This window comes from Adelges cooleyi, unplaced genomic scaffold (genome assembly GCF_023614345.1).
Source record: "Adelges cooleyi isolate 19-005CV unplaced genomic scaffold, UGA_ACOO_1.1 ACOO_flye_CR_arks_rails_tigmint_CR_PRNA_574, whole genome shotgun sequence".
NCBI lineage: Eukaryota > Metazoa > Arthropoda > Insecta > Hemiptera > Adelgidae > Adelges > Adelges cooleyi.
In genome coordinates, this window is record NW_026096268.1 from 13,142,976 (window position 1) to 13,170,449 (window position 27,474).

Sequence of the window (27,474 nt, forward strand, 5' to 3'; positions counted from 1 at the left end):
ATGTACACGCATAAGTATATACAGTGTATAGTGAATTACCGACCGATCTCAAGCCAATCACTATTTATAATCTTAATATTTATTTACTTTCTTGTTTGTTCAGTTTTCGACATAAGAGTGATCTTGTAATTTTTCAATAAATTCTATAGAAAAATACCCCTGCCCAAAGTTATTATGATATTATACCTAAATTGTTATAAATTGTTTCATTGTGTTTTCGGCTGCAATGTACTATTATGACTTTTTCTTTTCATTTAGCTGAAATATGCGAGGTGAATGATTATGATTAATGAAATGATTTAAAATAATAATGTGCTTATAAGCTTTTTATGAATTTTATTAGTTGGCATGACCTCAGACATTACAACAAAAAAAAACCATGTATATTAATATTTTAATTTATAAAACTATACACAACGTGTAAAGAAATTTAAGAATACACTGCTGATTATACTTGACACTTTAAAACAAAAACAACAACTGGGAAGTCAAAAATTCCTCTCTTAGACCTTCTGGGTTCGAAAAAACCCGTTACTTTGTTTACACTAGCTCAGAAGTAGGCGAGTCTAAAAAAAAACAAAAAATTCCTTTTTCCCATTCACCAGGATAACGAGGGCACTTTTATTTTTTTAGCAAAACATTATGACTGGTATATTTGAAAAAAAATACGACTGCGGATAAGTGTAATATATAATAAATTATATCGAGGGAGGGGAGGGATAAATATCAATATCAGAGTCAACGTTTTTTGTTTTTTTTTGTTACAAGATGGTATAGTGTTTTACTATGAGACCGAAAATGTCAAATGTACAGAACAACGCCTAGAGTACTATAAAGTTAAATTTATGAAATTGTCCATGTTCAGCCACGTCCTTTGCAATAACGTACAAATAATATAGTATAATAAAGTGTGGTAAACATTAATATTTTCAAATTAAATTTTCTATACCACCTATTCGTGTACCTACGGATAAAATATTATCAGTTGGGCGTTTCTAAGAATGTATCTTGTGTAGGTTGTTAATATATATATATTTTTTTAATTAAACCGACTTGGGCGATATTTAGCGAATGTGGGTGATTTCCGCTTTGTTTGTCTCAATGAAAATTTTTACTTTTATCTGTATTTTGATTATTTCATGTGGATTAAACATTAAATAAAGTTTTTTTCCACAATATTAGCTCTCTAATAATCGCTCTTGCCAGTTACTATTTTTTTAAATTTAATATGTACCGACACTATTGATTTTTTATTTATTTCTAAAATTACCCTTTATCCTTAAAAAAATTTCGACAATTATCAATATTTTTTTAAATATTGTCTATTTGAACTCGAGAACCTCAAAATTATAGCACGACCAATACTTAAGTCGTATACAATATACACGAAGCCCTGAATATTTTTTGTGTCATTTTAATATTTAGATTAATTGTATTGTCATAATGCATACCAAATTAAAGGTTATGCCCCCAGGTTATATTTTGGTAGAAAAAAAAATAGTGTTTGCCAGCTTTTCAGAGTTTGGTTTTTTGTCATAGAATGAAAATGGTCAAGGTCCGAGTATTTTCTAAAACAACTTCCGCTAGTGTTGGATATTAATGCAACAAAAAAAAAGTACATTTTATTTGTATTATAACTATAATCGAATAGCAAATACAACACGAACAAATAACAACATGCAAAAGTTATCAGCCGTTGTAATAACATAAATTAACAGAATGGATAAAAAAAAAAAATTGAATTAATTTTAAATAATTTATTATATTCGAAGGGGATTAGACAACCGATAATTTTGCCACCCACTGCTTTTTCATACATCTGTCATATTCGACACCTTAATTGGTAATTACCTATTATTATCTATTAATGTGAGCTTGAATATTAAGATTGAAGATTTTACTTCAATCTTAATATTATCATTACTTAAGTTATGTTAGTTGATGTGTGTTGTATTCTTGTATTCGAATATTCATTTGATATTATTGTTTTGTTTACCTTATTTTATTTGAAATATGTATCCTTAAATTATAAAAAAACGTTTAGCTGTAAAAAAATCTACAACGATTAGGTATACAATTTTCATAAAAAAAAAAAAGTAAAAAATACCAAATAAAATATTTGTTTTAAATTTAATTATAAAATAATATATTTTATAAAAGTGGATACAAATCACAATATTATCATAACAGTGTAAAATTGTTTGTCGATAACATTTTGGCAGGAAATAAAGTGTTAATACACAAATAGGTATAATTTAATGACATTTTTTAATTAGTGTACATTTCATTATAATATATTTATTGCTCGCAATTTCTCAAGAAAATATTTGCTACATAAAAATCTGTATTTATCTAGAAAATACTGGTGGTTCAATTTGAAGGAAATCAGCATAGTTGTTCAAAAATAGGCGAATATTGTTTTGTGTTTGTTGACATTGTTAAAACATTTAGTTAGGCCTGACCTGATCTACCCTAAACTTTATTGTAACGTCACTGCTAGTTGACCAACAAAAAGCTCAAACGGCTGTCCACTGTACAGGTACTATGTATATGTCGATCAGAAAAATATAAAGGTAACACTGAGTATACACATGTATTATTTTAATTAAAAATATGGGATATTTCATTGAACGATTTTGACTAAGCCCCTTCGAAATTACTGATTTAATTAATGTCGTATAATTCCTCAGTATACAATTAATATTTTGCTTTGGCCGTGTTTATATTATTTACATATCATTTTTTTACATTACATTCTACTGTTATTTAATGTTTAAAATCGATTTTTTAATCGATCGTATCGGATCAGGCTTCAGCGCCATCAGGATGAAAACTCGAGTCAATGAATATTTTAATTGTTCACAATTTTATAACTTTAAAATTTCTGTCGGCCACATCATTGTTAAAATCCTAGGAATATATAAAACATAAGAAAAACTACCACAAACTATCTCCACTCGTGTGCAGCTGTCCATGGACCATGAACTATCTGAAATTTGTTTCAATTACTTTTAAAAGTGTTTTCCCGTTTTTGTTTAGATAATATTATATTATAAAACATAATTTCCGAAGAAAAAAAATGCTGCAATATCTCTAATGGCACTATCGGTGCAAAATTGTAATGTTATGTAACTAACTAACCAAGGACACAATTTTTTTTTTTATTATTGCATATTCAATTGTATTATGTGTAGCTGTAAAAAAAAGTTATCGTTTACTATGTTTTGTGACAATTTTACTATTTTTCGTTTTGTATAATTTTAACACTATAATTTTTTAAATCGTTACTCGACCACAATATAGCTGCCAAAAAAACCTAGACGTTCTGTTCAACAATGTCCGTTTATTTGTTAGTGGCTGAGAAAAACTGTAACGTTTCGGTTTGAATACGATTTACATAACTTAAAACTAACTGGATTCGACAATTACTTTGTCTGTTGTCAGGACCTAATATGATAATGGTAATTAATACAAGGAATTCTATTCTTGCGCATAATAAATTGAAAATTAATGTACCAATGTAATTTTTTTTTTTTGCGTTATCTTCAGTTTTTTAATTAGAGGCGAAAAGAAAATGCAAATTAAACCCCACAAACAAAATGCAGTCGACTATAGTATTATTTGTTTTTAATAATTGATAATATATATTCTACAGTTCCTGTTACTCTTGTACGTCGAATTATTGATATTTTGCATAATGCACTACGGAAGTACTCTTTATGCAAGTATCCAAGTCTGAATAAAATTTAAATTCTTATAGTTCTCTCGGTTGAAAAATCGGCATAGGTGTACTTACCGCAGTGACTTAATAATGACAATCAGTTCATGTAATAATATAATATTATTTGACCTCGAAACAAATACATGCATATTGATTGCATCGATTCAGTGTACCAACAGTGTGTGTTTAATATTTGGTCGAGTTTAATTTCTCAAGTATGTAACATAAAAAGTTGGCAACATTTCATAACTTTAAAACGTTTTTGTTTCAAAAAAACTCATTTTCCAAAAATAAATTCAAACCAATATAACTGAACTAATTTTCAAGATAGGAGAACACATTCTGGTGTCAAAATGTTCAGGTTTCAGTGTTTTGGAAGTGTCACTAATGAGTGGTTTCTTCCATCAAAATGTATTCAATTTATCTCTACTTTTATCATATATGCTTATTGTGCCCATTGTACAGATTGTATATTTCTGATGTAAAATAAAAAAAAAAAAAATGTTCAGGTTTCAGTGTAGTATTTGGAAAAAACGATATTTTTGCGACAAGCGGTTTTATCTTTTCGCCTCACATGATATGGCGATTTCAATTGATTTGCTGTTAATTATTAAAAGCGTGAACGGTCAACGACGTCATGTATGCAATTCGAAATAAATCCGTCGAACAATTGCTCGACATACATACATATATAAACGATTAAAGCGATTAATCACTTTAATGTCATCAATCTTGGCTGGTGAATCATCTGATTTTGTGTGGAAATTTCGCTACTATGGCGTAGGGGTTTTAAGAGGTAATAAAATATTCTATTCATTTTTTTTTTATCGCATCACTGTTATTTTGAGATTTTATCACTTTGTTTTTCGCGTAAGATGTGTATAAAAAAAAAAATAGTACAGAGCCCCCAACTTACTAATTTCAAGTTTCACTTGTAAAAATTTATAAATACACCATTAGAAAATCAAATTAAATGTTCGATTTACTTAACCAGTTAGTATTTAAATACAGGCGTGCCCAAGAAGCAATTCAGAGTTGGTAAAAATGTTAAATTTTTTTTTTTAATGAACAACGTTTTCAAACCCCCAAGAGATTGGTCTTCTTGAATACTAATCCGTTGCGATTATAAATGCAGTACTTCATGAAGTATTTTTGTTGGGCTAGCAATAATGATGGGTTTTAAAGTTATGTTAAAAACATATCATATTAAAACCTGTTCGGAGACCTAATCAATTCAGGTAGAAAACGTACGACAGTTGGATTATTATATTATTGAGTGAAATAAAAACAAAACAATTGAAAGCGTTGTTTTCCATACAGAAGTCGGTATGGCCACTCTGAATTTATATCATTTAAAAATATTTATTGAATATATTATTATTATAGTTCAATTTTTGGTTTTTTACATAAACAATTAGGTACACACAGGTAATACGGTTCAATCAAAACAACAGTAACGATTTGTTTGTTGTTGAATTGATAATTTAATGTTTTTTTACGCCCTTTTCGAGACCTGAAGTTGTGGAAATTTGGTGCATACATAAAACATAAGCTCGAATTAAACTTTGGAATTGTGAGTGTTTTTTTTTTCAGTGTTTACATCATGACGTACATTTTTAGTTATGTTATTTTGAAAATTATTCCAGTTCACAATTGATGGGATGATTTATGTGCGACAAAAGCGAAGTATTAATAGTCCATTTGAATTCACAAATGGGGATGAGGTGATACCACTGGCTCATGAAATCATATATTGACTATTCGATCAATCTATCCCACGCCAGAGGCTGATCGGCAAACAACTTTGACACACCCTACCTGTGGAAAGCTTACTAACTGCAAAGTGTATGGTCAATGCCAATAATATTATTATTATTTATGTATTTTCATAATCGAATAGAAATAAAAAATTGAAATCAATGTACCAATTCAAATCGTGTGAAGAAAGTATTCTCCATTTCGATTATTATTCGCTGTAATTAAATCAACAGAAATGTTCGAACACCGTTTATGACCTTATTTATTTAATTAAACAAACGTCAAGCCGAAGAATATAAATAAATTTCCGGATAAACCCTAGAGAAGTATTTCAACTAACAAATCATATTTTACGTTTTCCTTGTGCATATTAAGTAAGCGCATAATCTATTGTATTGCGAAAGTAATATATTATAAAAAATGACTTAGGTATAACTCGTGTTTCGAACTTACTCAGAAAAGTTTATTGAGTGATGTTTATTTTATTGTAATTTATTTTTACTTTTACACTTGATAATAATATAGCACAACAATGGACAACAATTTGAAGGGGTTGTTAAATATTTGTATACTAATAAGATTAAAAATGTATAATAATTAATAATAGTTACGATTACTACTTTTTTAAGGTGTATCATATTGTGTGATTGGGGCAAATATTTGGTTTAATAATTATTTTCGTGGCAATTTAATTGGCAAGATTATAGGATAAATGTGAACACATAACCTAAGTATATTGCAATTATTTCAAATCTCAGTATGCTATGATACAATTAAATAATCATTTCTACTCTCGACGAGCAGATCAAACAGGATCAGTTGAGGGGAAATGTAAGCGAATGACAGTTGGGATGAATGTAAATGCAGCTATTATTATTATTATATTTTTTTTTTACAATAATAATCTACAATTTTTTTAATTTTTTTTGCTGAGGAAGTATTGGTTTTTTGAAAAACTTTCAATTCTATGACCTTGTTGTATTACACCGAGTTTTCTGCATAACACAAATCGTTTATTGGTATTGCTTATACATTTTTTTTTTTTTTTTTTAATGCATATTTAAAATTTTTTCTATTTGTTTAGAATATCACTCTGGTCTTAATTCTGTCAAAGTTTTGAATACTAGAGTACCTATAGACGAAACGTGAATTTGTCAAACTCTGTGAATGTGTCAAAGGATATCTACCAATTTAATTTTCTTTAATTTGATTTGTACTTCATTTGTTACCGGAAACAATTTGGCATGTTTTCCGAGTGACGAATATTTATTCAAAACAATATATTTGCCACTATTGGAAAATGATTAAACAGAGTGTTGTTTCCGTTAAAACACAACTCAAATCCCAAAACTATATGTTTGAGCTTTGGCGTTTGGGTCGTTTGACGAATTCACTGTTCAAATAGTATTATTGTCTACAAATAAGAGTTATTAGAAATAATCTAGCTAAACTAATAAATTGAATTATTATGCATTTAAAAGTTTTAAATTTCCATTTGGACGTTCTCCGGGAAACTGTCTTTTTTTGATACTTTTCCAGTGTTTGTAAAAACCACTTAGCTATAAAATAAACAAACGAGACATTTCTTTTTGAATTGACCATTATTTATTTATGATTCTTAAACCTGATGCTCGAACGAAGTCAATTTTTAGATACTCCAAAAGCGACTACTTTAAAAGCAAAAACAAAAAAAACTTATCGAGAAACTTTTTTTGGTGGAAACACAGCTGTGAATTATCTAGTTCGATTTTAAACAATGTTCTTAGCTTGCTACAAGATGAAACCACAGTATAAAAGATAAACACTTAAACACTGGAGTGCTTTAAAAACTCTAAACGGGCTTTTCACTTACAAACAATACATAAACAAGAGAAATTTTAATTCTGTCGAAAAGTTACCTTGCCGGTAACTTTTCGGCTATTGAAAATTACCGCGTGGAAAAGTCCATCGGTACTTATCATACATTATCAGAATTGCTTGGATAACGTTGAAGTGTGTTAAACTTTTCTGATAATTTATTTTAAGTAGAATTTTTTATAACAAACCATATTTTTATCGTGTAATGTAATCCGATTGGCTACGCGGTTTGCTAAGTTTAAATATATAATTATAATTTTATCAAATAGCCACCTTAGTAAATATTCATTATGTCTATTTAATTGTATTGCCATCACCTCATGATGTCAGCGTTTATAAGCTACATGTACCTATATATAGCATGTAGCTATATACACCTAATTGTAAAAATACAATACTATTGAATGGACAAGCATTACCGACTTCCTATTATAATTCAATACTGACAACTCATTGTGATATAAAAAATAGTAGTAATTACCATTTTATCTCAAATGTTTAGTATCCTTAATATCGTTGCTTAATTTCTTCTAACATACGCTGATCTGGACAAAAATCTTAACCAAAACTTATATTACATCAATCTTTCAAATAGACATTTATTATTCCCATATTTGCATCAGTAGTTTTTACAGATAATTCTTGTGACTTGGTTCATCTTCCAACCGGCTCACGATAATCTCATTACAAACAAACCACGTTATCTCATCAGCTCATGTTTAGTTCAGTGATAGGCGTATAAACAAAATAATTGCAAGAGAAAATATTAAAAAGGAAAAAAGGTAGTTGCATCTACAAACATTTGATTGAATAAGTGACAACCAAATATTTTATGGTTGATCTCACCGAACAAGTTAAGTCAACTAAATTAATGTTGATCTAATTGAATTCTTAGTCAAAGATAAATCGAGGTAAAGCTGAGGGTATTTAGGCGTGAGTCGTGACAACGTCTTACCGCAATGCAACTCGAATTAGTAATGTTAAACCTACTAAGAACATTAAGGTGGACAAGCGTGAGGACTTTATCTAACATTGTTTATCAATTGATTATTTTTATTATTTACAATTAAACACTTATGCCGACTTCTTGTGCATATAGGCCTACGAAATAAGACGGTTTCGCGTCAAAATATGATTTATTCAGAGTTTTTTTCTGTGCATGTGAATAATGTGTTACGGCCAAAAGCGGAGCAAACTGACTAGAACGTATCACAAAACATAATAAAAAATATTTGTACTTAATAACTGTACTAACCGAGTGAACGTTTTACGTTAAAAACATATTCTATTGTCACATCTTCTTCGAATCGCAAACAAAAATTATCGGTTCGGAAACGGCCAAATGTACGCTGCCTTATTCGTATCACATAATATAATAATAGAAGAATACACCTACATTTTGCCAGGAAAAAATAATTTTGCATTCTTAATAATCGAGAAAATTCCGAGAAGTGTGTTATTAAATACAGACCGAGCAATCGCATTTCTTGTTTGTACGTCCCACCTATTTGGCACAACAACAATGTGTTCTCAACGGATATCATTTTTTAATCATAATGGCCCGTCTATTAACACACGAACAAAATCGTTTAAACTTATTATGATTTATGAATGTTCCCGTTGACTGCCTGGCGGTATTTTTTATTTAAAGCGCTTGCTTTCACGTTTGACTAGGGTTCGCGTTAAATTGGAAAATAAAACGCGATTTTCTCAACATAAAACATATGATATAATTTAATATAATTATTATTTTTGTATAATAATAATTTAAACGCATTAAAATTACACCGACGTCGGCAATTGAAGAAATTAGTCGTCATAAGTTTGCCGTGACAATTGATCAAAGGAAAATTCGTCAGGATAAATATCGTAGCTTTGTTAAAACACATACCTACTACTGAACCGTGTATAGACAACAATGTCTTACACAGATCACTTCGTCCATGTCGATTGGAATTCGATGAAATGCTTAGTTGTCCTATTAACCGTCTTCAAAGGGTTAAAAGAACGGCATTTTTTTCAAACCGATTTCTCGAGAAAAACGCCACTTATTGTTTCACAGAACTTTGAATACAAAACGAATATTACAGGTACCGGACAACGTTTCATGACATGAAATATAAATACCAATACTTGACCATCTTTATCCTTTACAGCTGTTCAGACGATTCGACGCAAGTAAACAAGAATGGCAGGCACGACTTTCACACTGCCTACGCATATGAAAAATAAAAAATAAAAATAATAAATACAGTCTACATATTATTATTATTATGTGAAACCAAGTAGACATCGCATAAATGTTTCTATATTATTGTGTACATGAAAAGGGTATTTTTTGTCCGCGTTATTAATAAAATAATATTGGGACAATTTTTCAGTAAAAAAAAATAAACCCCGTTCCACCCAATAAACAGCTTTATATTCGAATGTTTTTTAGGCGCCTACTCGCTATAGAGAGCTGTTGCGAATCGTACAAACCCAAAAACGAAAAAAAAATTGTCCACCCACGTTTGGAAAGCTAATAAAAAAAAAAATAAGTACAAATCACCACACACAGTTTGAGCGTTCTCTCGTTGCACATGTGTATTATCTCAGCTATACCTGCGTGGTGTACATTGAATTCCCATTTTTAGAAAATTCTGTTTATTCAAAGCGAGGGCGGGCGACTATTATGATAATAATATATTGCATATTATTCTTTCACACAGACTTCCGCAGAGAAACGACCGGATCCGGATGAAGTCCGTCGAGCCTTCGCTTTTTATACAATATTATTATTATTATTATTATTGCATTGTGCGTCCAATAACGATTACCAAACGCATACCTAAAACCTAGGTAATTATAACGCTCCTCTGATTTTTCTGCCCACGAATCGCTCACGGCCCGTTTAACACGTTGGACAGGCAAGTCAGTGTACGAGTGGACCGCAGATGATTCACGCACATGCAACCAGCTGGGGCGTAATAGGCCTATTTTTAAAAACTACCCATTGTGTACTTACCGGCCAGAGAGAGTCTCAAATTGCATAGTTCTCGATTTACTATATAATAACATATATATATATACACACACACATTTCTAATAGTTGCTGCCATGTAGCTCTAAGGTATTTTCTATTGTCGTACGACAAAGATAACATATTGGATAACGGCTGCTGGAGGAGAGAGACTAGAGGGAGGGCCGAAAGGGGGGGGGGTACATTTCGAATTTATCTGAAACTTTGGATGTTCATTGTAAAACACTAAAAACCCTTCTTTTTTTTTTTGTGCATCGCGCACAATTTATCTTTCTACTTGTAATATTCGTATAGCCCCAGAATTTTGAAACGATTTAAGATAGTACTTTATTTTTTTTTGTATCAAAATAAAAATCTTAAAACATCAATCTTAATTAATTCGGCATGGATTATGAAATGGTTATTGTTTGGACGACAACAATTTTACAGTCTTAAGTAGATAATATCGTTTTAATTGATTTAAATACAAATAAACGTTTCGAAGCAAATGCAATTTTGCCGCGTTTATTGAAAAATAAATGATTAAGAACAGAGATCATCTAAACAAAACTGTATTTTTTGACATCTATTCATTTCAAAAACTTGGCCCAGAAAAGTAAGATTGAGAAAATCCTCCACCACCTTTTCTATAATAAAGGATTAAAGGTAGCGTTTGTCAAGGGAGTTTCAAAGAAAACTAAAAAAGAATTTAAAATCATCTAGAAGGTATTTCGCAAACTTCTATAGTGTGTCAATGTTGAAAAGTAAAAATATGTAAATTTTTAGTGCGTTATTCTCGATTTCGATGGAGGCGGCCTGAACTTTTACAACTTTTAGCCAAACAACGTATCGTTGGTAAACAATTCTGTTTTATGGACTAGGAAGTGTGGGTCAAGAGGATTTCGATGCGTTTATACTCTACATTAACCATATATATAAAAAAAAAACCAAAAAAAAATATAGGAACACATCATTCTATCAGCTGAAAAATAAATAAAATAGTTATTTCGACATGAACGGCATAGGAATGGAAGTGCAATAAAAGCCATTGGATAAGAGAGATTGAAAAAATGAAAATAAGTGAAATGATAATAAGTTCTCACGCGGAGGGAAAAAGAAATAGCATTAGGACAGCCGACTTCACTTGTAGAAGAAATAAAAGGATATAGGGTAAACATTTTCAAAGGAAAAAATGTCCAGTACAAAAAATTCCAAAGGAACGAAACGTCGTTTTTTAACTACTATTTGACATAACAAACAAATACCACATCATTTTGACCTAATACAATTATTTAAAACGATTTTAAATATCCGACGAAGAAGACCATAATAATATAAGATTGTTTTTTTTTATAATAATTATTTTACATTGCACATGTCGAAAACCAGTTTTATGACCATTTGCGACGATGATAATCGAATGGCCGTTTTTATACGAGAGTGCGCATTAATAAACTCAAGACGGCAAGGCGCCGTTTACTACTGACTTTATACTATTATTAGCAGCACTAATGGTAGTTGGGTATTTAACCAGAACAACCTTAATGTAATAGTGTGTATGTTTTGCACATTATTTATGTATTTTTAGTTTTTACTGTCCCGTCGATGCACAGCTGCTTTTGTGAATCATTCCGGAAATTATTCTGTGCGGTTTGTCGTTATCGCCAAAGACACTTTACAGTAATCATGTAGCTCAGTAACCGGTCAAAATATTGTCATACCCTCTAAGGTATAGCAGTGCATAGAAATATAATGACCGCGATTTCGAAGCGTTAAAATAAATAAATGAAAAGTACTTGGCGACACCGAGTGTGGTGGTCGAATAGTAAAATAATATAGTACCTACCAAGTCCTGTTGGCGGATAGTGAAAAAAGCATCGCCAAACAATGAGCTGATAAGATTAACACAATAATGATAATACTATTCGTTTAGTTCCAGCCTAACACCCTCCTCGTGTAAGCGACCGGCGAAAAGTTAATACTCGCCAACAAGTGCAATACTATTGTAAATTATAATACCGTGTGTAGTGTTGCGTTGTGCCATCTACTAAAACGTGACATCCGACAAGTTTTATGCAACTATTTTACAACCACTCGTTTAATCGTTGGAATTTCATTGGACTCGGAACACACACGGTGGGTATAGCCGAGGTTCGTCGAGCGGAGACATTTTATACTATATGTTATTGTGATATTGAAAACGAGAGCTGGTTTTATTGCACGCCTTGGCCGGATTACCTTTTCCTTCGTCTCCAAACGGTTTAATTAACAAACACGCACATCGTCTCTCGAGTGATATAATATGCGTTTATAGCTCTGCTGGTATACATTGTACAACTCAGGACCGTACATACCTAATATACATTCTATCCTTCTCTCTCTCTCTAGCTCTGTCACTCGCCCGTTTACTCCTAGAATTATTTTCCAAAAACGACTTTCAAACGAGACAATACACAAAGCGAAAATTGTACGGCCCTAATAGGAAAGTTTTGCAATTATTATTCGTTTTCACCTTTGGAGCACACGCGTGGAATTCCATTGCAGCAGAATATTATCTTGCCCGAAAAGCGAGGCAACACCTATAACAGCACGATATCATGCGATACTTTAAAAGTATGCTGAATAGGTCCGCTATTTGACTCGGTCGAATATGATACACCCACGATTAAAAAGAAAGGCCAAATCTACGTCTTATTATGCGCAAATGTGAAACTTTCACACCGAGCCGAACACACATTAACGCTAATGGCCGTTGCTATACTAAAACGTTGCGATTGGAGAAGGTGGAAAAATTAAATATAAACCGTCCTAGGCACAACCTTGTGTAATTTAGAAAATATAACAGGTATACGCGCAACGCTAACGTTTATGAATATGAATTTATAGTGGTACTTGTGCAAGTAAGTTTATTCGACGGCCGAACAGTAAGCAAACGACTACAAGTACCGAAATTCGTATAAGCTCGTCCAGATAGCCGGCCGGCCCAGTAGAGCCACTTTGGCACACTAATATAATGGAGGTGTCGACGATAATATTAAATGTGTAATTATTAAACTATAGCGGAAGATGGGGTAGATTTGAATAAAAATCATATTATTATTTTTAATAATTTTATTTTATGGAAAATTTCAAGTTTGACAATAATTCCGACCCGTAGTTTAAAGGTTTGTGCACATAATACTATCCCGAACTCACCAATCAAGTAATTTTGAATCTATCAATTTTTAATTAAATCTTTATTTTTTTTTTGCAAATATACTCCAACTTTGGAGGTACATTTGAATCGAAACGGGGCAGATTTGAATATAACCTGTTAATATAATATCAAAATTCAAAATATGTGCAATACAATTCATTTATTTTATATACAACTAATTTTCTTTACTTGAAGTAAATAAAGAATATAAAAATATAATATACAATATTTCATAACGCGTATTTCTTTATCACATAATCAGTCAGAATCCGCTGATAACACAACACAACACATCAAATACTGTGTCCTGTGACCATTTAATTTTTTTCCTCGATATTTCCAGCACAGTGAAAACAATTCTATCAACATTATTCAAATGCATTCAAATCTACTCCATCTTCCCCTATACGATTATCGTTAAGGATCAACCTCATTTTGATTATAAGTTATTTTTCTTTATAGTATTGAAAATGTTAACATGAAATATATCATTTCTTTGTGACGTATAAGGAAGTATAAGTCCAGGCTCCTGTCGTACTCACATACAACCTAATTAAGTGTGAGAGCAACTAGTTTCTTGCTTATGTAGACACACAAGAATCAACAAAAAACAAATTTTTAACCAAAGGTCGCCGATGCATTTAATTTTTAATTTTAAAATAAAACAGTTTTCCCATTATTAACAACTAATAAAGGTACACGGATAGTGTTCAAACCCACCTGATGGTCAAATAGTGCCATCGATCCTCATTCCTCTTGTCGCCATCCCACACGTTTAATGACAAACGATGTACCGAGTATACAATTATAACGGCCACATGCATCTCGATGATTCTCATATTATTTTCATCTACGAATCACAGCCCATATTATGCCAGCCTGTAATACACCAACGCAAACAAAAAATGTACTTGTATTATAATACACCCAACAAATAATGCACAGTAGCCTGTATAATATGTATAGTGGATGACACTATATGGACAAAGTAATCAACGGTAGATGCCTGAAAAATAATTTTGATTTTATCATATTATAATTTTTATCTTGCCGCTTTGGAACGCTGCAAACATCCGCATGATACGTGCAGTGTTAATACAACTTTTACTTAACGGCGCAATGTGTATGCAAAACGAGTGCATATATGCACTCGACAGTTAAATAGCCTATTAGCAGCGTTGAACACAATACGCTTTGCAGCGAGACCCCCTGACAAAAGGGTATCAATCACATCCTCATCATAATAATTATACTTCCTTTCTTTTTTTGTGCATCAATTCAGACTATATTTAGCAATAACCTGTATATTACAGTTTAATCGTTATAACAATGACGTTGTTATACTCGTTTGTTCCACGACCTGACCTAATCGGATTTCGCAGACCCAGGCAACAAAACGCCATATCTTACATAACAATAATAAGTATCTAATAACAACAACAAACAGCCCAAAGACTGATCAAACAAAATGCTGTCGGCACGGTGGTTTCGGCTGTTTGCTCGATTATGCACGGTACATAATATATAGACAATATTAAAATATCCACTAACCCCGGGCGTCGCTTTATTGTTTTTGAGGCGAATCAATCAAACGTTACAAAGCACACTTCGGGGAATCGACTTACATGTGTACACTTACCCTATACTGTATACCACCGCCGCCGCCAACCTCCCTATTGTTGTACACGGTAAATGATTTCGGGCGGCATATATACTATTAACTATGTTATGTAGGTGTTGATCATCAGAGTAAAAGCATGTGAAAACGACCATGCCGGGGATCGTGTGTTCCCTGAACGTACAACGCCAAAGGTATGTACAAGGTAATGGATAGTTTCAAAGGTGCTGAGAGATAAAACAAACGGCGGGCGTTGTCCGACCTGTGTGCGCACATTTGCAAGCAAACTGTATAGACGAGAGAAATACCGTTGAAAACGAGACCAGTCCGGAGCCAATATTTAATAAATACACATCGCATGTTATTCAGCAAATACACGTTAGACTCGTTACTACGGCCAGCCGATTAGGTAATGATGATTACAATTATGTATGTTCAACAGACGAACAAATTGCAGACGTCCGACGCCATAAAAATTATCTCTGTACGCGGGACAAGCTGGCTAGAAAATAAATTCATCTCATTTATACTCGCACACGACCACGTAATATGGTTATTAGCCCGGCGTGATTTTCATCTGGTGGACCTTGCAAAAGACAGTACCTACTTACCTATCCGTCCTGTAATCGTTTAAAGAAACATTGTGGTCAGTTGACACGATGCGCCCAATAATGTTACAAGCACATAGACAATGTAACTGCCTGCTCGTGGTTTGTTTGCTAATGTCACCATCGGCTGCTCTCAGACAACAAACGCCTAAAACATGCATAGACAACAAATTATAGCGATAAGACAATTGAAGGGCTGTGTGGAAAAAAGATCAATGCCTTTTTTTTTCGAAAATGAGATTTTGGTATCAAATTATTTGTATTGATGTATTGTATCTTTTATGCGCTCGAACCAGGGGAAAAAATAGATTAGTCGAGAGTAACGACCGCCGGAAGTTTAGGCATACAGGCAAAATGTATTACGTTTTGAAATTAAAAACATGATTTTCTCAGAATGTTAAAAAATTGACATTGATCTTTTTTCCTCGCAGTCCTTCAATTTAAAGAGCGAGTGCGACCTAGTGAAATAATCGAGTTTTTTCTCATGAAATATTTGCCAATGAACTGCCAGTTTCTAACTGTGTATGTTTTGAAAATGTTCATCATTTTTAAATAAGATGTATTGAAAAAATCCAATCAACATATGGCTCACCGAAACACATTTAAATTAATATAATTTCCATTTTGCTCTCCTGTGAAACCGTATAAAAATCACTATACCTACCCTTTCCGGTTCTCACCACTTCAACCGTCATAATAATATTGAGTGTCAATAACGTTGCAATCAAGATGTTATGCTTGTAGCGGTGTACACTACAGCATCTTATATATTATTATCGAGTTTGCAATATTCTAGTTACACATTTTTGTGCCCACGGGGGCTACAGTACATTAAAAGTGAATTTATTTATACATTCTCCTTGCAGCGCACTGATGGTTATTGATTAAATACATCCGAAAATAGCAACAGTTAAACACTACATTCGTAACGGTTAAGTTTTACCGTTTTAGATAGTAAATCATAAAAAAAAGTCATTTTTAAACATAACAGATTAAAACATGTTTACTATAGGAACGTTTTCATAGCATAATTAACAAAAACTTTAGACAACAGAAACAAAAAATAACAATTACACAACCAATTGCCCGTTCTGAATTGCTATTAATTTGAATTCAGCTTTCTTTTTTTGTCATTTTTTTTTAAACGCTCATGATTGTTTGCAAATTGTAAGCGCTTCAAATTTGACAAAAATGTTTGTTTTATTTTGTGCGTTTTAAGACCGTTGAAACTAAAATGGTCTAGATAAATACTATATTTTGACGCCTAAAGTGTACACGTTTGTCTTTTTTGGCCTTCGATTAAAGCGAATTATACTAGTGCAATACCTTATGCGAGAATATATTATATCCTATTATTATGTTAAAATGGTCATTCGAGGTTAACTATGAAAAATTCGTCAACTAAATCCCACAAACCTACATTATTGCATTTTACTAATATACAAATTACTGTGTAAAACGTTCTTTTAGCGAATGTAATGATAAATTTCAGCGAGACATGTGTTAATACACATGCGAGTAAATGTGTGTCGATATGGATTTTTTCCAAATTATATTGTTGTTTATCGACACCATATTTTTATATTTGTCGAAAACAAAAATAATAATATGCCAAAACAAAATTACAAAGCAGCTGTTGTTGTTGATGATTAAAAAAAAAACAAAACACATCATTGTAACTCGATATCTCTTATGGAAATAACAAGCCTCGGATTTTTACCAGATTGTCAGAAAAAAGTTACTAGCAAAAGTGTAAGTTGTCTGTATAAAATGCTTTTGGCGAAAAAAAGGTTTGAAGAAATCACAAATTCTAGTTGACACATTATAGCCATAAAGCCGGTGTTCAATAAAGTATATACATTGTGTTATTCGAGAAGTCAGTTTATTTAATCCGATAAAGCAAACTCATTAACGACGTTAGACGGCTACTGAATTTCTGGATCGGTCCAATAAACACAAACATCTGTAAAACGTAGCAGTTGGCATATATTTTTTTCTTTCTGGAATTATCGTGACTATTCTATTAAATTCCTGATGAAAAAATTAAAATCGAAAAATAATGATAATAATAATTATAATAACACTTTATTGTGAAGAATATAATATATTAGTTTTTACATAATATTTCCTATAAGTAGATGATGAATTTTGTAACTAAATAAGCGTATAAAAATAGTATATTATTTAAATCAAGTATTTGTATAATAATTATATAATAATAGAAATCGCTCATAAACAAAACATTTTTTTAAATTGTAAAAAAAAAAAAATGTATAACCCATATAATTAATAATAATAATATAAAAATACTATAAATATATTATATACATACACGCCATGACAACATTTTAAAATTATCGTAATAAATCATAAGCTGTTTAAATTCTAAAAAGTAAAAAAATATACTAATAAATAACAATAATATTTCATCGGTGTTTATTGTTATCACAATAAAGAAACAAGTCGACGAAATAAACGTGAAAGATAACTATGAACGAATGAGAAAATGGTGACGTTACCGGCTACAATGTTATGTTATTAATATCTAAACCATTAAATGACTAAAAAAAAAACATATGTTTAATACAGGAATACTTAAAAGCAGTCAAAGAATACTTTTTTTTCAATCTTATTGTACTGTCTCTCCATTTGTAACCAACCTTGCACGAAACGATGTTATGAGCGATTTCTTGTTGTAATAGTTTTAATAAATCATATATATATATATAAATATAAATGTAATATAATAAAATAATATATAAATATTCATATAATATTAATATTAGTACAAATAAAATTAATATATATTTATATTTAAAATATAATTTATTATCAAATACATACATGTATATTATATATATATATAGATAAATGTGTTGGTAATTATTCCCATATTGACTAATATAAGTTCACATTGTTGAAATTATGCAAGGAAATCACAATATTTAAAAAGTACACTCGAAATACTTCAATAATAACATATTAATAAGAAAAACAATAAAATTTCACAGTAAAACCTTTGGAATGCGTTTTAGCCATATTAGAGTTTGTTTGAAAGATTAATCATTTTTCTTGTTTTCGGCTTCTTTGTACGGCGGAGGAAGTTCCTGAAATATAAAAACAAAATTGTATTAATAATAAGTACAAAGCGGTAAACACACAACAAATTATATTTTACATGCAATAACAATTATTAAAAATTCAAGTTGAAAAAATATAACATTTATACTTTCATAAAATATATAACATAATTTAAAAATATCCAAGACATAAATATTGAATACTTTCTTGTAATTTAAAAGTCTTTTATAGTCTCATCCGTTTTTTTCTTAAAACTCAAACACAAACATTTTAATATTAGATTTTTAAGAAGCTTGAATTTGAGGAAAATGGTTCCTCAATATTGTTACACATGTAACATTATTACAAAACTAAACGTTATATAGATATTACCTATCTGTATCTATAACCACACACCACTACAGTCTATAACTAAATATGTTATCAATGACTATAAGCACATAACATAATAAAATATATATAGCCTACTGGCTTTATGCAGCTATATAGGTTAAAAATGTGGAAAATGTATTAATCAGTGTTGAAAAAATATTATTTTCATATTAGAACTTATTTAGGAGATTAGAGATTACTCTCAGACCTGAGCATTTTCTTATTTATCAGGAATATTTTAGTTTATTACGTTTAAGTTATTAAAAAAAAACACACATAACTTTAAAACTACTTTGTTAAAAATTTAATTTCTTACAAACAAACTTCTGCAATGAATACAAAAGGAAAATATGAAAATTAATAGATAATCTGTGTTTTTTCTATTGCCAGATAATAATTCATCAGCGTTTGACGAAAATTAAAACCAGCTAGCTACTGCACCGTTCCATTAATTATAGTTCCTCTCTTAAGTGATTTGTACTAGTTCCTACTTACATAGTAAGATGGTGGAGGTACATAAGCCATCTGAGGTCTGTTAGGATCGAAATATGCGCTTTGGGCTGCTTCTGCTGCTTTAGCATCTGTAAATATTATGTATCTGTTACTTTAAAATACATACACGCGAAACATGATTAATATTGTTAGATAAAAAACACAACAATATAACTCGAGCGGTTTACTCATAAGATCACAAGTAAATACCTTGTCCGTTGAACTGTTGTGGCGGTGGGGCTGTTTGGGCCGGTGGAGCACTTGCATATCCTGGATTGTTAGAGAAACCAATTATACCTGGATAGGGCGGTGGCATATCGGTTCTGTACACGGATTGTGCTAATCAAAAAGAAAACCATTAATAGCTATAGAAACACAATTGATATTAATGAAAATAATTAATAACTAATATGTTATTACGTGGTGGGGCATCTGGGAAAGCCGCAGTAGAAGGCATCCATCCGTAATAACCTGGTGGAGGTACTCCGTATGGAACATCGGCTTGATAGTATGGACCTTGAGGAGGGGCGTACGGGGGAGGATTATCCATCGGAGGCACATTGCTGCTTGCTATATAATTATTAAATTAATATTTGAATAAATATATGCACAATAAACACACAGCAGTGTAGTCAATCGAAAACAGTGTACTCTATCCAAGAGTGTACAGTTTCGGTAAGACATGAGTACACACATCGTACACCCTGTGACTAGACCACTGTAAGTGTAGAATAGTAAGAACACATACCCATTGACGCTGCTCGAAGCATCGCTTGCCCAAAATCTATAGCGCCGCCTTTTTTGAAAATCAGCTTGAATTTCGCTTCACCAACCCAATTTCCGTTAGGCTGTGCACGTACTTTACCCTTAATGTAATTTGAACCGAAAACAGGTTGTTCTAATTCCACCTACAACAAATATATTTAACATTCAACTCAATGCAATAACCAAAAGAATGAACTATGCAAAACGATACTTACATCTTTGAGTGTAACGAAAGGCATGCTGAATGATAACAACTCATCTTTATCAGACTTGTTGATGAATATCAATCTGTGTGTAGTCAAATATAATTTGCCAACTTTAGAACCATGAAATGCTCGGCCGTCTTGACCATGAAAATCAATTGTTACCGCATCAGTGTATAAAATAATACTGAAAACAAAAATTATACTCATTAGCATTACCGATTCAAATACAAACCACCATTGCTGTATCTCAATTTTAAACGCTAATAATTACAAATTGTATCCTATCTATTTTTTTTTTAAACCGATTTTGTTTTTATATTAAATTGAACATCTTTATAATTAACTAATATCATGGAAAATTGTAAATTCGGCCCTGAATTAAGTTTTAAATAAGACTATTGTGAGCAAAAATAATTTTGTTAACCGTGTCATGTCAAATGAATAGGTAAGGTTAGGTTAGACTAAAAAATGTATGTAAATACGCATCTAATTTTAATAGTTAATGTCTTAAAACATTAAAAATCATTTCATAAATTTAATTACATTATTTAATAACTCTAAACCTAAACAAGTCGGTTGAACTTTCTAAAATACATAAATAACTAGTTTTGTAACAACTAAGTACCTAGTTACTTTTACATTATTCTAAGTTTTTGACAAAATGAAATAAACAGGTACAGTTAAAAAATAAAATGTCTAAAATATTTCACTTCTAAAAACATTTTTGACGTTCCTCAAACATCTAATACACAACGGACGTTGAGTATCAACTAAAATTGATTATTGAATATTTTCAAATTATGGCGTTGTGAAATTTTATGATCGAGTATGGATACATTTTAGATGTGTCAATATAAAAAATTAAATCGTACAAATGCCGTACTTAGGCGTTAAAACTTAAATGTTGGTCAAAACAATCGCAAAACACAAAAACTGATAACTTTTCACAACATAAGTTTCTGCTAAGTATTTAACTTAGCAGGAAGTAAACCGTGAATCGGTATGGTAGACATTGTTAGACGTGTTTGGAAATGCACACCGTTTACACGATTGAACGCATTTAATATTGAACGATTAATAGAAGCAATCTATGCAAACGACCGAAACACCAGGCAAATGTGACTAATCATAAATAAACTATAGAAATTTGGAAAAACAAAAAACTAATCACTAGAAATCGAATCGCAGGTTTGGTGCGCGTTTTGTCGTTTTAATCCACTTATGGCGGTTGTACAGTAATTAATTATTCATATCGGTGCGAGCATCCAGGCGACAGATGTACCTGGTGCAGTGCGATTCGATTAATTGTCGACTTACCATTCTCCGGCGTGAATCAAACAGCCTCCGCCTTGGACGTGTGCCGTGTTCAACGACATGTTGTTTTTGTTTTGTCGCTTTTGCTGCGTCGGCGTCGCACGACAATGGAAAATGTGTTAGGTATTTCGTCGGAGAACGTTCACTGGAAACACACGATACCGATAGTGTCAACAACAGACGCACGAACACACTAGAAAATTCTTCGTTAATATTTAATTGCGCAACAATTGGCAATTATACCAGTTTTGTTTTTTTTATTATTATTATCGAGAAACGCAATTCACCGCCGTTCGATAGTCGCTACTGCAGCAGCTGCTGCTGAATAACACGATCGTGATATTATTATAATATTTTTTTGGTTATTATCAGCACAGCACAGGCCGAGCGCGAGCGCCATCTGGCGGAGAACGGCCAATATTCGCCACACTTCACACCGCATAAACAGCTGATCAGTCGTTTTGGGCGCCCAATGGACATGACCTCAAGGTCATTCGCCGTCAACCCAATACCACCGTATCATCGACGACGACAAACTACATTAAGTATTTAGAGCACAATAATTAGATATTTCGGTTTCCAATTTACTGTTACGAATTTACCGTTACCGATACAATTTAGTCCCGACACCACTGGTGTGCGACAAAATTCGACCTTCTTTTGGAACGACAATTAAATAACATCGCCAATGTTTTATACCGCTTTTAAAGTTGTAAAAATTAATTATACAGTTAAAATTCGGGTGATGTTCTTAACGTGTTAACCTGTACCTACGCGTTTGAATAGTTATCTATAATTTTATTTCAAATGGAGCTTTCCATTTTATTTTATTTGCCCAATTCAGAACTGGCCGCAGAGTGTACTTACTTAAACTAAGCATTAAAAATTATTGTTTCAAAATCGTGTTGTTCGGTACTTTTATTCAACAAAAATACTTATTTTTAAAAAACTCGGTCAAATATTTTTGTAAATATATTTTCAGTAAATGTTTTACCAATGTTTTTTTGTTTATTTAAATATTTTTAATTTATAATTCAGTTTTTACAACTTTATGCATATTCTTATAGAATAAATCACGATACACATTTTGTTCATTGCACACGACTAGATTCATTAACCTTCAATTTCTTTCGGTTTTATAAACTAACTTAATTTGAAAAGTGAAAGTGTCAAACGCTCCAAGTGGCAAAATATAAAAATTGAACTTTATAATTTGATTTGTATTTTATTCATTACCGGAAACCCTTTAACATATTTTTGAGTTTTAAGTATGATTGCTTTTTTTATAAATAACTATTCTTTACTTGAAAAATTTACAAAATTGTTTCCGGTAATGAATAAAATACAAATCAAATTATAAAGTACAATTTTTATATTTTGGCACTTGGAACGTTTGACACTTTCACTCTTCATTTATACATTTTAATTCGTATTCATTGATTTTAAATTCATTAAAAAAAATTGCCACGTTTTTTATAATAAAATACGCTATAATAAGACGTACACATTCATTTTTACGAATATAGTCAGAAAAATAAATTAACTACCTAATTACTGAATTCATAGATAGTATGTTATTACACATTACAGTTAAACATTAGGAAGAATACTTCAGTTAGGTCAAATATATGTAACCAAATTTAAAACTAGATTTTTTCAATGTTAATTCGGTATTTTTATTACCCGACATTTGTGTTCAGATTATTTTTGAAATTACTGGTAATTCATACAGTGGCAGCGCCTGTGTAAAGTATTTGGATATTAGAAATGAAGATTACTTGAAATGGAAATCGAGCCATAGTTTAATGTTTTGTCCTCCCCATCGATACACTAAGGTGGTGGAAATGGACAATAGTTAATACTTGCCATTGGCTGTAGAGATTAGTCAATGGTAATGATGTCAATCTTATAGTTGATCTTGATCTTAAGTCAAAATCAAAACAATGGGTTTCTACAAGAACATCGTGTCAACGGCGAAAATTGTTTGCTGTTTGTACTCATAAGCAAATATACCGAGTGATCGTTTAACGCCCTACATTACTTTACTGTTAAAATAATTGCAATTTTGTAGTAATTATTTTCGAAAACATTTTAATGTATGCTATATTAATATACGAGACAATATTCAAATTTGTATCTTTTCAGTATTTTCTAGAGCTTTATCAACTTTCGAAACTTAAATGGTGACGTAAATATTTTATGAACTTTTTAAATTGAGAATTATTTGCTGAAAATGTTGACTGGCCGATAACCAGTTTTGAATAAATAATTTTAAACTTTGACTATACGTGTATACCATGATTGAAATATACAAGGTTATTGCACATAATATATCCCTTCTCGGGCTTCTTCATCAAATATTCAACGATAAAAACAAATATGTCAGCGTAACGGGACCCAAAATCAAGTATATCTGTACACAGTAATATAGTAATAGTAAAATTGATATGCCCTTGCGCTGTCATTTCGATTCTGAAGATAACAATATTCGAGACGATTTGCAATAACATGTATATTTTAACCATGGTGTATACAATACACGATTATAAATAATGTGTATGTTGTGCGGCCAGCATTACATATTCTTAAGGAGTAATGATCCATATACTTTGGACATATTGATATTTAAACATTAATTATTGTAAAGTAGTTTATACCTTTCTAATGAACAACATTATTTTAAAAAAAAGGTATTTTTAAAAAAGTTTAATTGAATGGTACAGGGAAATAACCAGCAAAGTCACTTTTTAAAAATGGCAATTTTTTGTTATAAAATTCGTTTTGATACAAAACGAATCTGTTCTTTACTTTTAAGCACGATTATAAACAAAAATAAACAATATTTTTCAAAGTCTTAAGTATTTCTTTAACATTTTAAAACATATTTTAGCATTACTTAAACGTGTTTTTTCTTAGATTAGAAAAAGTGACTGCTGGTTTTTTCCCTGTACCCTTCAATTACTGTAACATACTTGAACAATTGACAATCATACGAAGCAAATACGGTTAAATTTAAAATGTCGATAGTGTTTAGGAAATTTGTCAAAATAGCAATAATTCTGATCAAAATAATTAGGATTAGAGGAAAGAAAAACGGACAAAGTTAGCATTATTTCAGACACTGAAGCGTTGACCGAGCTCGAAATTTAAAACAAAAATCAGTGCATCTAATCACAAAAAAAAATGGCTGGATGATAAAATCACTTTAAAAAAAAATACCAAGCACATTCCGAACAACTTAGTTGGAACCATCGTCATTTGACGTCTTTTTGAACCTTACTATTATTCAACATGGATTATTCATTGAATATAATTTGGTATAGGAAGTTCCTATTAGGAACTGCTTTAGTCATGCGGATACTTCATTATTAGGCATACAATTAGTTTTTCTGTAGTAAACACGTCAACACCTTCGTCATAACTCTTCATTTGACAGTCTGAAAAATTGTTTGGTTTGCTATAAAGAACCCCCATCCTCTAGTTATATACAAACTTAAAAACATGTTAAGAGAGTGTCCACAAATCCTTAATTTTAGAACTTCATTTATTTTAGTGAGAGATTTATTGATTATAATTATGAGTTATGACCAATTTTACTTATTCAAACTTTGTAAACTGAGGTACTTACTTTTGAAGTTATGAGCTAAAACTTGTTTTAGATTTTTTTTTTAAATGCAATAACTTTTCCGTTTGTTTGTTAATTTTTATTTTTGCACCATTATAATACAGTTATTAGATAGAGATGGTTTTGAAAACGATATCGCGCGACAAAGTATTATAATAATAACAGTATTATTATTGTAAAAAAAAAAAATAATAACAAAACCTAGTTACCAAATAAATCGTTATTCCTTAGTGTTTTTGTCGTTGGTTTTATTGTCTTGACCTTCTTCAATTTTCCTATTTTAGATAAGGAATAGCGACCTTGAGCGCGAAAAATAATAACTTGCATCAATATCCTAAATAGAATATCAATAATCTCAAAAAACAAAACTTAATTTAAGTTCAAAGCTTATTTGGAAATAAACTTTGTCCATGTTTTGAAGCACATGCAAAATATTGATATTTAAACCAACATGTTTTACTTTTATTTCACCACTGTGTCATTGAGTCACAAAAATCCGAATCATGTTGTGATCAACTTGTGGAATTTTAAGCGTTCGATTTTCGACAATAAGTTTTATTAGTCAAAAAAACAAGACCTAAAAATACATTTTTCTTTTTTATCTTCGACACCTAGGTAATAGGTATAGTTGCTTTCAATTGCAGTTTTTAGAAATTGTAACAAATGTTTTTTTAACGTTAACTAAATACATTAATACATCTATCATTTATCAAATGACTCATTTGGTAACGGTAAGTTTATTATACTATTTTATTATGTACAACTTTTGCTGTCTATCTGCATATATGTCGTTCTTGGTCGTTTATTTGTAAACAACATACAGGTAATACAATTATGTATAATGATACTACTTCAGATATTATTATTTCCTTAAGCGGATAAATATACTATTAATCTCGGCGTATAGTATTTTTAGCTCATTTGTAATTGCTATTTTTTTTTTAAGGCAAATAATAATAAGCATTCGTTGGCCGTAGAAAAATATATACATCCTTTATATTTGAAAACGTTTTTCTCAATACAGTATACACATAAGAAACACTTAACATAATATGTTCAAGTATGAATCAGTACAGAATAATATGTTAGCGAAGTTGGATCAAAGCAACTATTAAATCTGAATGTGATTTCATTATTCACACCGACATGATCGACATAATATTATATAAGACGTTTTTTTCAAATCCCTTTTTTTATTTTATTCATAACCATAAGAAATTACGAAATCGGGGGGGCGGGTAGGAAATGACCCTATTATTCAAGGGGCTGAATGTGGCTCTACCGGTCGTTGTTTAACATTTTTGAAACTCGAATGCTTATCGCTATGATTAACAGCTATCGTCTATCGACAAGACGACTTCTAACTAAACCTCTGTGATAAATAATCGATTCAAATACTACAGTATTGCATTAGTCACCCTGTAGACGATGACAATGCAACGGCGAATGACAATCGTATTGCGTACACGGCGTAAGCCCGATAATGTTTATAATAATAATAATACATGACGACGCCAAAAAAAAAAACCTTTAAAAACTAAATTGGATTTTACTTACTAAAAATATTGAAAAATGTATATTATATTAATATAAAAAATAATAATAAAAAAAATAGCAATCGGCGAATACATGATAATAACGCCATACGCGTTCAGTCGGGCCGCACCGACGCGCCGGCATTGAAAGTTCTTATATGGTCAAGTCCGTGGACGCGGGGAGCGGTCGTCCGGCGACGGCGGAGAACCGGATCAAGGAAGCGGCGGCCTTCCATCGCCTCCACCGCCGCGCTGTGCACTAGGGAGGGACCCGTACTCGTCACTTTAGCCGCCGCGCGCCGACCGCGACACGCTGTTACCGTAT

General features: G+C 31.3%; 1 protein-coding gene across 2 annotated transcripts; it reads right to left on the bottom strand.

The window, feature by feature from the left end:
- Positions 1-17,831: 17,831 nt before the first annotated feature.
- LOC126842851 (WW domain-binding protein 2) lies at positions 17,832-22,319 on the bottom strand. Of its 2 annotated transcripts, none has more exons than XM_050580043.1 (7): positions 21,993-22,319; positions 20,685-20,859; positions 20,453-20,612; positions 20,125-20,274; positions 19,915-20,043; positions 19,708-19,781; positions 17,832-18,866 (listed from the first exon to the last, which is right to left on the bottom strand). In XM_050580043.1, the coding sequence occupies exons 1-7, from the start codon at positions 22,049-22,051 to the stop codon at positions 18,819-18,821; spliced, it is 795 nt and encodes a 264-aa protein (XP_050436000.1). In that variant the 5' UTR covers positions 22,052-22,319; the 3' UTR covers positions 17,832-18,818. The 2 variants fall into 2 exon arrangements, with proteins under 2 accessions (XP_050436000.1, XP_050435999.1); XM_050580042.1 differs by having other exon boundaries at positions 19,708-19,793; positions 21,993-22,318.
- Between the last annotated feature and the right edge of the window lie 5,155 nt (positions 22,320-27,474).